The following is a 13,173-nucleotide window of genomic DNA, read 5'->3' on the forward strand; positions in this document are numbered from 1 at the left end:
TTTTAATCAGTTTTTATTTAACAGATGTTGTTAATTGCATCAAAACATTTGAAAAACCAGGAGAGAACTGAAAGAGCCCAGATGATTTGCAGTTTCAGAGCCTAAGGCCACTTGATCAGACCAATATAAACAATCCCAGAAGACTGCAGACAAACAGTTTGACTAGCTGTCATACCGAACATGCACATGCAGTTGCTTGCGCTTTCAGTTGAACAGTATGTTTGTGTTTTAACCAGGAAGTAAACTCACAGTATTTTGCAATAGCATCCAGGCTGACAGTGAGATTAATGTCAGGAAAACAAATGACAGTTAATCAGTACAAAACACCACCCCCAAAAATGGCACCTGACTTATCTGCACTTGACAGCAGGAGCTGGAAGGGAAAAGAAAGGATTGTGGCAGTCTCCTATTAGCACCATTTTCCCCCTTCCTGGAAAACTTTTCCCTCACTCTGCCAGGCGGGTGAGCAGCAGAAAGGCAGGACCTGGGGCTGTGCCTATCACCAAGGATGCAACTCTCCATCCCTGCGTTTGGGATGCCCTGTAACCAGGGCAGCCATACTGTGGCTCTCACCTCTGGCCACATCTTGTACGGATGGTGTCTAGAAGCCAGGAAGGCGTCAGCTTGCTTTCTCATTCCTACTGAGCCTTCTTGAACCCCACTGTTGATGTGCTGCCAGGATTCCAAGCTGGGACAAAGTATCTCTTCCCTCTACAGGACATTTTAGTATCCACAGGTTAGGTATACTAGGAAGCATAAGGTATTAATGTTACAAACAAAAAGCAGTTTACTGTCCAGATTGTCTTTTACATTTTGGTTTTGTTCTGCCATGATTTCCAGATGCTAATGGGGAAAATGTTGACTCATTCTTGGAAAAATGTTAACTCGTACACAAGGAATCCACAATCTTCTTTTTAACATCATTTACTCAGTGCTGGAGGCAAAAAAGATTAAGTCCATTTTAAGCCTCTCCCAATGCTTTAGATTTAGAGGAAAGCTTTCCTACAATAATCCAAATGCTCATTCTAGCAAAATTGTATTTATCAAAGGCATTGAAGGACTTGTGATCTGAAAGTGTTACGCAAACAGGACAGCAGAAGTGTGGTAAATACAAAGAAGAGGAAATGTCATTTTTACTCTCTCTTGAAGATGTGACAAATTTGTAGTAGGTCTCGTTCAGAAATGGGGAAAGGAGGGATAATGGATACTCAAGGGCTCGATCTGTTATTACTACTGCAGTAAGTTAGAACTGACAATGCATGCTAGGGAAGGCAGCAGGGCACCTCGGCACCTCTTCCACAGCTAATACTAAAGACGTACTAAAAGATATGCTTACAAAGTTGAGTCTCACCTCCCATGTTTGGCCAGACCTCGTTAGATTTGCCAGTGGTTAAAAGTGCTGGCTTATCAGAAGAACTTTCCTGTATAGGTATGCTGACAATGTCACAGTGTAAACCAGATCTCAAGATGATAATTGGATTTTTTAAGGGTACAAAGGACAGTATCAAGAGTTGGAAAAGATGCAGTACACAGCAGCCATGCTGACTGACATACACCGCATTCAGTTAAACATCATAGCTTTCTATGTACAGTATCTATTTGCTTGTCTTTGATGTGCTTTTCCCAGGGACATTTATTTACAAAAGAGTTGAAAAAACTCAAGTTTTGGCCAAGTCTGCTTGTTACTTGAGGCTTTTGGCTTAAACAGATGTGGACTAAGGACTGCATGAAGATTTCCCCACTGTATGGTGTATGCCTTGGACATTTTCTTTCATTTGCACTTGCAAAGAGAAAAACTGTAGAAAATGTGAAAATGTTAATTTCAAGCTTTAGATACAGACTCCTCCCTCCCTTGTTTTTTCCTAAAGCCTACATAAATGCATTGATTCAGAAGTAACTCAGTGCTGAACTTCAATTCACAAAAGGGGCTTCAGCCTTAGAAACCTATCTTAAGGACAGCCAAAGTAAAGGAACAAGATGTAACAGGAAGCATATACCTATGGCTCAGCTCCTGCTCCCAGACTGCTATTTGCCTATGAAATTCCCTTTGTTCCTCAGTGAATGCAGGCAGGGTACTGCTCCTCCTCGCCTCGCTGAGAATTTCTCTATTGGCTTCACAGGAAGTAGCAGCAACACTTCTTGTCCCTGCAGCTTACGCTGTGTACCTTGAGAAAGGATGTTAGGTTTTATTTAGATAAAGGTGGAAGCTGATTTTGCTGGTGTTTTTCAGGCAACACATTACCTATGAGGAGAGAGGAATTTAAAAAACTCACTGATTTACCATGTTAAAAAAAGATGGCACATTTATTGCTACATAAATGTTATATACATAGTGTTTTCTGTTACATTGACAGAAACTTTTTTGAACTTCTTGCTGCTGGTTGGAAAGGTTTATCAGCAATACCTTGAAATTTGACACAGGGTACAAATCTGCAATAAACCAACAATGGAAACTGGAGAACAAGATGAGAAGCAATTCATCTCGGACAATTAGCTCTTACAATACTCCATAGGTACTACACGGTATGCTAGAACCCTACTATGGTCTTACAATGCTATTGTAAATTTCTGATATTAATGAACAGGTTATGGTAAATAACCCTACATTTTTACTACCTAATATAGTAAAATAAAGTAAGAAACTTTTTACTGAAAACTTTTTCGATTTCAAAAATCTAGAAAGAGTAATATTTAGAATTCAAGAAATTTTCTTACAAGATTATTGTATAAAAGACTAGCTACAGTGAAAAATAAGCCAAATGTTTTTTTCTTTCTATTTTATGAAGGAAAGCTTCTGGGCATACTGCAAAGTCTAATATAGCCAAAAAGACAACAAGCTTAGAAGGAAAAAGGCCAGGCAGTGGCACGTGATCACTTTCACACGTCATAAGCAACAAATTTGTTTAGCTGATAAACACTGAAATGAAGAACAAGGCCACAGATATAATCAGGTGTTATTTGATGATCTATGCAAATTAAAGTAATAGAAATGAGTCCACTAATTCCACAAACTGTTTTGTTAGGAACCATCCAAACCATGAGCTGAAATTCATTAGTTTATTTTTAACAATCCATCCTTTGTTCTTTCAATTTAAATGACTTCATAAAAATTACTGGTTTGTTCCTGTTTTGTGTGTGAACCAATTGCCAGTGATGAAAGATGCACTATATGAACAATAGCTCAGACAACCTTGGCGCAGGAAATTTCCTCCCATGGTCATTGCAGTGGAAGACAGTTTCCATGGAAGTTCAAAGGGATTTTAACCATTTCAACAACTGTGACAAAGGAATACTTAGGGACACTGTTCTGATGGAGAAACATTTGAAGGTTCAACGCTAATGTGGCTTGGAAGGGGGGCATTTGATTCACACTGGGTTTTTTCTTCTCCACTGACAAGCCATACAAAATGACAAGATAATTAATGTATACAATAAGGAAAAACTGGTGACCATTGCTCTTATATTCCATTATGTAAGTAAGCCCACCATACTGGTGGTTATAGCATCACACTACCTGCCACGGTGAATGTAGGATTTCACTATTCACCAAAATTACAGCCTGAAAAAAAAAATCTCCTTTGTATTTTAATGCATTTTGTGCTTACATACAGCTAACACTTTACATGTACTATATGTAGTACTTACTGCTCGGAAAACAAAGCAACTCTAACAAAGTAGATTCTCCCCACCCAATTTACACTTCACGTTACAAGCTTTACTATGAAGCCTAGAAGCCTAAAAAGGTTTTGTTTATAATTAGAAAAACAAACAAAAAAAAAAGTATTTGAGGAAAGTCTGAGGGAAAATAAAAATAACTTCTTAAACCCAAGAAATGTTACGGTCACAGCATTGCTCCTGCTGGCAGCCTTCACCAGGCCTCTCACTGGCTTTGAAGCACAGAGCTCAGTATGGAAGGGTGACTATGACCATAACTGTTCAGATTACCAGAGACCAAAAATAACATAAAAAAAAGCTATACCAAGGAATAGTTTCCTATTGCATGGAAAACACTAGTCATATGGCAAAAGGAGAGGAAAGGACAACAAAAGACTTTTCCCTTCCTTTTTTAAGACACTAATAGGTATGCTGGGAATGCTACGGGTCGATGTTTGTCACTGCTTTGTTCTCTGAATGTGAACAGCTTTAGCAAATGCTGGCATCCAGCTGAAACTTTATCAGCCTTTAACATGTTAACTTTTCCCTTTATATGTAGACCTTTACAGTTCCATAACAATAAATAAAATTTGTAGTTACAATGCATTTGTCAATTCAGTTTAGGCACAAGGCAACTTCCACAATGAGTGGAGAGATCACAACAGTCTCTGATTGTGCAGAAGCGACACACTGCTTGCAACAGAATGATATGTTCAGAGTATTTCATGGGCTGAAATTCTGTCTGAAGATCTTGTATCTTCAATCCTGATGCAGGTGTTGACCAGTAGCTTTGATCATAAGATTGCATTTGGGTTTCTTGCTTCAAGTGTTTTCTCCTGTCAGGTTTGTGTCTTCATATAATGTTAGTTGTCTGTGTCCTTGTGAAGAAAGGTCACCTTCTGTGTATCCTACCAATAATTCTGGAATTCTAGAAAGAAATTTGGAAGAGTAAAGGGGTATTATGAAAAGAACCAGTAAGAAGTATGGTTCAACACTGGAGAACTTATTTAAACCATACCATTTTTATTTTTAACCATAGCATTTTCAGTTAGGCGCAAAAGAAAAATCACACTGAGAGGCCTTGAAATCCTTCTTTCCACAGATTTCCATACTGAATACGATACACTGAACAGTTTAGTCTCAGGAACGTTCTATTTGACTTCCTGGGCATGGGACAAAGTGTAATCTGCAAACCTCAAACCTTCAAATTTGCGTTTGACTTTGGTCTCTAAAATAAGCAGGAGTCAGTACCCATAGTGAATCACTACTGCTGGAGTTAGCCATCACCATATACGCAATGAGCAATGAGCTTTCCACATCAACATCCCACCTGAGTCACCTTACAAAGTTACTATTAAAAACCAAAAATATGTAAACTTTTGAAAGCGGTACATTGTATTAACATGGCAAGAACAGGCTATGAATTCTGCTGTAAGGCAAGAATTCTCTGACAATTTAGAAGTAGCCTGTTTCTTTGGTATGAAATACAACAAATTAAAGACATTCTAAGCACCTTCTTTTCCTAAAAAGAAACCCTGTTTTCTTTATGAAGTGAGCAGCTGCCTATGAGAGATGGGGAAAAAGTACTGCCTCGAGTAAGGCTTGGTTTCAATGCCATTTTGCTGCTTTCTAAGAAACATGAGGGAGTAATAAACTTCCACAGAATACATTCCGGTGGGACGGATGCCTTTACCTTAAGCTAAAATAGAAGCAAACCAGTATATATACACAACAACAACAAATCTCTGCAACATAAAATTTAGTAAAGTTATGGATGTAAGTAAGGGCATCAAATCCAGCTGCTTACTTGTTTTGAAAGCAGCAACAGTTCCACTATTTTAGAAGACATGGAATAATCAGAATTTTTTCTTCTCAAAATCAAGTTTTCCTCAATTTTTTTAAAAAAACAAACCAAGCAGCTACATGTAATAAAACCAGAAGACTAATATATCCCTGGTAAGAGCACCCCATCAGCATGGTTTAAATGAACTACTGCATTTTGGACTACATGGGGCTTTTGGAAATACTGATTTATCTTGCAAAGCTGAAAGCATTACTTTTTAAATCTTAACTATCTTTACTAATAGAGACTGTGACTTAAGATAGTTAAGCAATCTCCGCTGGGCACACGAGATGAGCTAAAATGACTGGCCTTAAGCCAGACAGCAAATCTCTTTGCGATGAGAAGTCTCTGTTTGTTTCAGCACTGGGAAACTACATGGATTTTTAAACGAGCTAATGTGATATTTAGATCATTTAAAAATGTATAATTCATTTCTATTATGCTTGGCTTATCTAGCAAACTGTTAACTATTCCTCTCATGTCATGCCAAGAAGGCCACCTGAGCCAAGACATGTAGCCATTGGCAACAACACATGGAAATGAAGAGTTTAATGACAACTTCTTGAGATTTTGTTTTATTATAAAACTAAACAAATCTGCACGCTTTGCTTATGCTCAGAGACCTCAAAGTACTTAGCAGCATAAAGAAGTCTGGTGCTAGTGGCAGCTCAGTAACTAAGAACAGGCATATCTACATCTCCCTAACTGTAGCCAATAAAAAGCAACAAGAGCCGTTCCCCTCTAGACCAGAGACATACCTGGCTGGTGTTCACATATGACCCATAGGGTTGGTAGTTTCACTCAGGCCAGGGTGGCTTCCTGGGTGTGGTGTTGGCGGCTCTGCCGATACGGCAGAAACTTTTTCTTCTTCCCTTCTCTTAAGGCAGGCTGCTTTAGGGTTTAGGTTTCGCTCTGGAACAGAAACATGATGTTAACATCCCATACGCCCATAAAGAGGGCAATACCGATCCATTAACTGCTGGAGTAAAAATAGCTGTGCAGCTTCCCTCTTTGAACTCCTGATGTCCCTGCGCTAAAATGCAGGTGTCTAAAGCTGCAGACAAGCACTACTGAAAACCCTACCAGGCATCTCCTGAGATGGTATTAAAAAAAAAATTTTTAAAAAGTCACCCAAACTTCCCTAAGTGTCTCCCCACCCCCACAAAACCCTGCTAAAAAGTGCCTCCCGTGTCACCAGGAGTTGCTAACGTGCAAAATGAGAACTGTCGGAATTTACAATGCAAACAACCCTGGATTTATTTCTGTGTTTCACTGGTATGCTGAAGTCACACCAACCTTACTGACAGCACGCTCATTTTAGTAACGTTACTGCTTCTTTCTTCACCTTAATATTAGCCTGCTGTTAGAAAAGGGGAGGTTGAATGTCCTGAGTCAGTAGCTCTCCTCATACCCTCAGGTCTGTGAAACCATCTTAAATTGAAAGAATATGACAATGGCACAGAGCAGAAGGCTCATGTTTTTTCAGACCATGTTTCCTCTCACGTTGCAGTCAGTATTTTATACAGCCAGCTGTGGACCAGCTATCAAGCTACCTCCATCAGTATGTTTCCACTTCCCCAATTAGCTTCAATAGATGAAGCTTTGGACCTAGTTTTCAAATTATGATAGTTTCTAACAGTCAACTATTTCTGTTCTTCAAAATGTTTTTTCATGAACCAAAATACAAAAGATGAAAGCTGCCATGGCCAAAAAGACACACGAAAAGTGTGTACTATATACTACCAGTGCATGTTGAATTTAATCAACATGTTGAGGTATTTTGCTAGCTGTCAGTGAATTCTGGTTTGCAGTTTAAGATTGCAGATATAATTTTAGCTGTAAGGAGACTGCCAAGACTGAACAGACAGCACAAGCCCTTCTCCTGCACTGCACAGGCACCCCACAGTAACTGCAAGTTTGCATTTTACAAGGGTAATCTGACAGAGGCAATTTTGGACAGACTTGCTAATTCTGCTTTCACCCAAGTCATTACCAACTGCCTCCCACTACATTTCCTAAAGATGAACACTCCTGAAGAGTCTACTGGGGGAAAAAAACAACCCAAAACTGCTAACTTTTCTTAATCACAGTTTCTTTGTTTAAATCTGGCTTGTCTTGAAGTTTTAAAGAAGATTTAATTATGTGGAAACTCTGAAAGGAAGTTAATTTACACTGATTTATGAAACAGAGATAAAAATGCTAGCCTACAGTTAGAGCTCAAAATCTGAAACGTTTCAGTCTGAATAGCACCAATCACAGAATGAGAAGCCTCATTACCAGCAGGGAGAGGAAATGGCTGATGCAATTATACAATGCACTGGTGAAAGCTCCTCTGGGCAGCGCACAAAGCTCCGGTCACTCACTGTCAGGAACACGTGCTAAGAAAGACGCAGAGATAAATGGGGAGCGCAGCCTCTCACACAAGAGGCATCGTGTGCTTGTGATGCAGGTGGAGTAGGAGCTAAGATGTACACGTGAGGAAGCAAAAGCTCTCAATTTACACTGCCTGCAGAATAGGTCCAATTTAACTGTAAGTACATACAGAAGAAGATTTCTACCAGAGACATAAGGTTCAGAAGCAACCTCTGACCAAGGCAAAAGTGATTTTACTAGTTTTCACACAGAGCTTTCTGTGACTGACAGAATCTGGGAGAGCCAAGAGATGGACTTGATGGTTTTTAGACATTAAAAACCATGCTTGATTAATGTTATTCTGACTTCTTTGTAATATTCAACCTTATCTTCCAGACTATGCCATTTTCAGAGCAAAACAATTCCCAAGGTCAAAGTCTCAGAGATGCTACAACAGCGCTTTGCCATGCATGGCACTACTTGGTGCCTCATCTGCAGAGCAGTTATCTGCTCTATGGAAGAGCTCTGACTGGAGACTGCAAACCTTTATTAAAACCCAGGTCAGTAAAACTCTGCCTGAAAACACAGCATCTCATCCTTACTACACAGTACATAAGCTTGTGTTGAGTTATTCCCTTTGTCACTTTCATTGAACTTTTAACTATTGCTTTGATCTGTGCAAAACACAAGCAACAAAACAGGAAATAGAAGTAAAAATAAGATACACAAGAATAAAACACTGACATCATTCGGTGGCATCAGTGATTCAAAGATGTAGTGCGTTAAGCAAGCATGACCACTGATGTCATCCACATCTGAAAGACTTTTCCAGTCACTCAATGCACTTCTGTCAGCAGGACACCGAGGAAGACAGCTACTCACTAGTCCAAGAGAGCAAAACCCGATGGCATGCTCATGCCAGCTACACAGATCAGACTATTTCAGTTGGACAGGACCTACAAGGGTCATCTCATCCAACTGCCTGACCCACTCAGGGCTGATAAGAAGTTCAAGCAGGGTGCCTCTGCACCTTAACATGTCTTTGACCCAACTGAAGTAGGTTTTCTCTCTCCTCCCCACTATGTGTTTAATGCAAACCCCTAAGTAAATGTGGTTAAATTCACTGCATTTTAATATTTCAGTTACGTAAGGTATGTCTTAAAAATAGATCTCATATTTTTGTTAGAGCTTTTGTGCTACTATGTAAGTGCTTGTTACAATTTAAAGCAAGGTATGTCAGTATTTTAAATAATTTACCTCTCACTTGCTGCTCTAGACTGAGGATGACTGCCACAGCCTGGTGAAGAATAAGCAGCTTCGTCTGGGGTTTCTCGCTCTTCAGATGAAGCTGACACATACGGCCAAGTTCTTTAAATGCTTCATTAATGTCTCGTACACGCAAACGTTCTCGAGCATTATTTGCCATTCTTCTCTCCTTTTCTCTTTCTATTTTCTGCTCTGGGTTTAAATCCTCATCTTCATTAGTACTGCTGCAAGAAAGTATAAGTAAAAGTATACTGAAGTATCACAAGTGATCGTGCTGCTGGTTCAAAATTTTCAGTTGATGAAATTAAAGTTTTTCTGCTTAATCTATTTCATATTGAAGTATACTTAGATAACTAAGGAAGTGTTCCAAATCAGTGCTTAAGTACTCAAGGTAATTCTTGCTGTTCCTGCCTCTTTCTGAAAGTAAGTTTTAAATGGTGTCTGGCTATGCACAGAATGTTGTCTGCAAGTGGCAAACATCTCTAGGATAAGTACTGGCAACACACAGCCCCTTGAAGCAAAACTACCACTTCACTCAATCAGTGGGGAATGAGGAGCGAAGAGGTAACCCAGCCATCTCATCAGGTGAGGAATAAAGTAGTTCGGCCGGTTTCCAATATATCAGCTTATATAAGAAGGCATTCAGGTAATTTTCAATTTACTGTGCTTATTAAAAAGCATTAGTTTTGTTAAAGACCTTATTGGCCAATTTTAGAACAATTTTATCTTCTAATAATACCCAAGTGTAGAGCTGATCAGTTCTAATCAGATTTCTTGTATCACTTCAAATTATTGTATTAACTTGCATAGCCTTTTTTTTAAATACAGGATTGTCCAATTCAGTCTAAAACTATGCAAAACCTCTGCTCTAACTAAAATTAACACGCTAAAATGCCATTAGACGCATGTGATGACACAGAGTCCGCTGCCAATTGTTGCAAAACTCTCATTGTTTACTGTTATCCTAAATGTCAATGCTTGTTTCAGGCCTATCAGGCAGATCCAGAAGAATTTTACTCGGCGTCATCTCCAGGTTTTTTGCCTATGGATTGGGAGGGGAGAAGTGTTTCACAGACTACGTACCTATCGTGCTCACCCCAGTGAATCAGGGTTACCATGCTGCCGCTCTCCATCACCACCGGCTCGAATTTAGAAGCACAGCCCTGGCCCAGGTACAAAGTATCTCAGGTTTCTAACGTTCTCCCGTCCTCTGTGCTGGGCAGGGCTCTCTGTATCTTACACCACTTATACGTATACAGGCAGGAATCAGGCAAGGCACCAACATAAGGGAATGCACACTTTTCAAGTGATTTCCCCAGAAAATCCTCTATTCTGTATTTAAGTGGATACAAATACTTAAACTGTTTATCTATTTCAGCTGTCTATTAATAGATGCACTGAGGTAATGCACAAGCCTTGAAATAAATTCATCAAACATAAGGACAGCATGCTACACAGCATTAAGGAAACACAAATACTCTAGGACATGTCAGCAACCCACCTTGTTCTGCCTCTAGATGAGACCTTGATATCCTTCTGGGAGGACTCATCATCTGATTTCATGTCATCCGATGAGGGGGGTTCATGTATATTTTCATCCTTCTCCTTATGTTCAGACTTGATTTCTGTTGGACCTATAGCCACAGACTGGCTCTGTAAGCCACCTGACAATGCTGCAGGCAACCAGAGATCAGTGTGAGTATCACAGGCATGAAATGCCAAAGAGAATCTCAAGCAGATATTGTCAATGGGAGGCCAGAGCTGAACCTTCCCAGTCTGGGAAGACGACAGGAGGAACTACACTCTGGCAACAGCAACAGGAGAAATCCTGGTAACACTGCTGTAATTGGGCATGTGTCAGGGATTGTAAAGGGATCACAACTCAGAGCAGCTTGATCAGTAACAGCTTCATCTAAGAAAAGCACTGTTAAAGACAACAGGACTTCAGTGAAGTAAGGAAACTTGCACCTTATGTCTGGGCTGCAAATTTTAGGGCAGAGCTGCACCGACATCAAGACTTGGGCTTACATCAAAAGTGCAACATGCACCTCCCTAAATTGTGCAAGCATGCTAACGAGTAAGCTGACTTGTGTCTTCTATAGCTTACTACTTCAAGCTAAAAACTGAGGGAACCATTAACACCTGTATGGAAGGACTTCCTCGTATTAGCTAGACCGAACCCTGCCTTCAAGCTTACTCTGCAGCCCTTCCTGCGGATTCGGAAATGGCTGCAGTACTGCAAATGCCATTAAGGCTCCTTCAGCCAAGAGAACACGGCTGTGATGCAGAGTCTTCTGCTGAAACTATAGTGGGTCAAGTCTGACACAGGGGTGCCCTGAAAACTGTTGCAGGGATCCTTTACAGCAGCATTTTACAGTATTTATAATTAATTTCTTATTTCTCAACATCATCTATGTCTCTATTCCCTGTGCTGATGCAATTTTACCAAGATTTACAGCCTCACTGCCTCTGGATTACTGCAAATCTCATTTAAAATCACTGGGAAGTTACCTCTGTAGCTTTCTTGTGTTTTATGGTTTAGTTCTGTGCTCTGAGCAGAAACTGCGCTGGGAAGAACTGAATGGTTGCTGCTGAGGCTGACACTTTCTTCCCGATGAGCCCCAACCTAAAGCAAAGCAAAGCAAACATTTCCATTAAAGATGTGCTTTGAAGAAAAAGAAACAGTCCAAGACAAAGTATTTGCTAGATTACAACCCAAGTTAAAGTTCTAGCTTGGTAAAGGAAAGATTTAGTTGGAAGATGCTATTACACTACACCACTTGATCACACCACACGGGATTAAGCTGTATTTCAAGCAAAGCAGTGACCATCACCTGTTTGGAATAACACAGCAACCTAGCAACAAGGTTTTTCACTACTTTCCCACACAACACTACATAGTTTTCTCCTTGATTTATACCCGAGGGGTATAAGACTTGATTAACCTTTGATTGTTTAAACTAATTCAACTAGCAACTCCAGTACACGTAACATTTTGATCCTTAAATCATGGGGAATAATGGTCTTCACGCCATGTGTAAAGTGTGTATACTGCCCCACGCTCACGTACACAGACACACACATGTATAAACAGCATCTCCTCACTTGTGCTGAAACAGGATTAAGGCAGAACTGGATCTAATATCAAAATACTATTTTGTTCACTTTAATAATTCCCTCTCATTTTCCTTCTTTCTCAGCTAAATACATTTATCTTAGTCCCATTACAGAATCTTATCATACAAAAATAACCCAGGCATCTAACTGCTCCTACCACCTCTCAGTATTTTCTAATCTGCTCCTTCATAATACATCATGATCAAATTTCCAAGCAGCAAGCACTGAGGAAGCATCAACCTGGATTAACAGTACTTAATGCCAAGACAGTGATGAGTGCCCGTGCCCAGCTTGAACAGGCAAATCTGTTAAAAAAAACTCTGCTCAAGACAGAACACTGTTATTAACACAAACCTCTACAAAAAAGTCATATTCTTTTGTTTGAGAAAGGAAAAGGTACAGACACACTGCCTGTATTTAAATAATCTGGAATGCAGACTATTGAAAGCTTTTGATTCCTAAAGACACAGAAGTCCTTTAAATATTTATAATACAACCACAATACAATTATACAGTTAAAAAAAACCCCAAACCCTAACAAAGCTGAGGATTCTACTATTATTTATATAGTTACAAAAATTGGCTACAGATGAAGCTTTTTATTGGAACAGTAGCAAACATGTCAACTAGAAGATTAAGCCTTTAATTAAATAGGTTTATTGCCTGGAGTTACACATGAGAACCACTGTTTTTCAATAAATCCTTCAATCCTAGTAAACTGCTGAGCTTTGAATCCCTCTTGAGTAATTAATGCAGCTTCTACCTTTCATGTCTTAGTATGGGTTTTACTCAGAGAGAGATAAATACCCTTATGCAAGTTTATCCTTTGTTTAATACACACTTGTTCCTGTAAGCTAACACACAGGAACAAGAAAGGAAAGGGGGAACCCCCCCCCTTAACTAATATCAGGTCATTCTGGGCTGCTATCCGTATCTATTGT

At 39.6% G+C, this 13,173-nt stretch overlaps 1 protein-coding gene across 7 annotated transcripts in view; it reads right to left on the reverse strand.

The window, feature by feature from the left end:
- Window positions 1-2,285: 2,285 nt before the first annotated feature.
- TCF12 (transcription factor 12) overlaps window positions 2,286-13,173 on the reverse strand; it is a 166,394-nt gene continuing 155,506 nt past the window's right edge. For 6 of the 7 annotated variants that reach the window (XM_080626700.1, XM_080626703.1, XM_080626699.1 and 3 more), the window contains 5 exons: window positions 11,627-11,741; window positions 10,617-10,788; window positions 9,107-9,339; window positions 6,256-6,409; window positions 2,286-4,582 (listed from right to left, as the gene is read on the reverse strand). In XM_080626700.1, the coding sequence (XP_080482826.1) occupies window positions 6,267-6,409; window positions 9,107-9,339; window positions 10,617-10,788; window positions 11,627-11,741 (663 nt within the window). In that variant the 3' untranslated portion in view covers window positions 2,286-4,582; window positions 6,256-6,266. The remainder of the gene's footprint in view (window positions 4,583-6,255; window positions 6,410-9,106; window positions 9,340-10,616; window positions 10,789-11,626; window positions 11,742-13,173) is intronic. The other variant, XM_080626701.1, reaches the window with a different exon arrangement.

Source organism: Psittacula echo (assembly GCF_963264785.1).
Source record: "Psittacula echo genome assembly, chromosome: 10".
Taxonomy (NCBI): Eukaryota; Metazoa; Chordata; class Aves; order Psittaciformes; family Psittacidae; genus Psittacula; species Psittacula echo.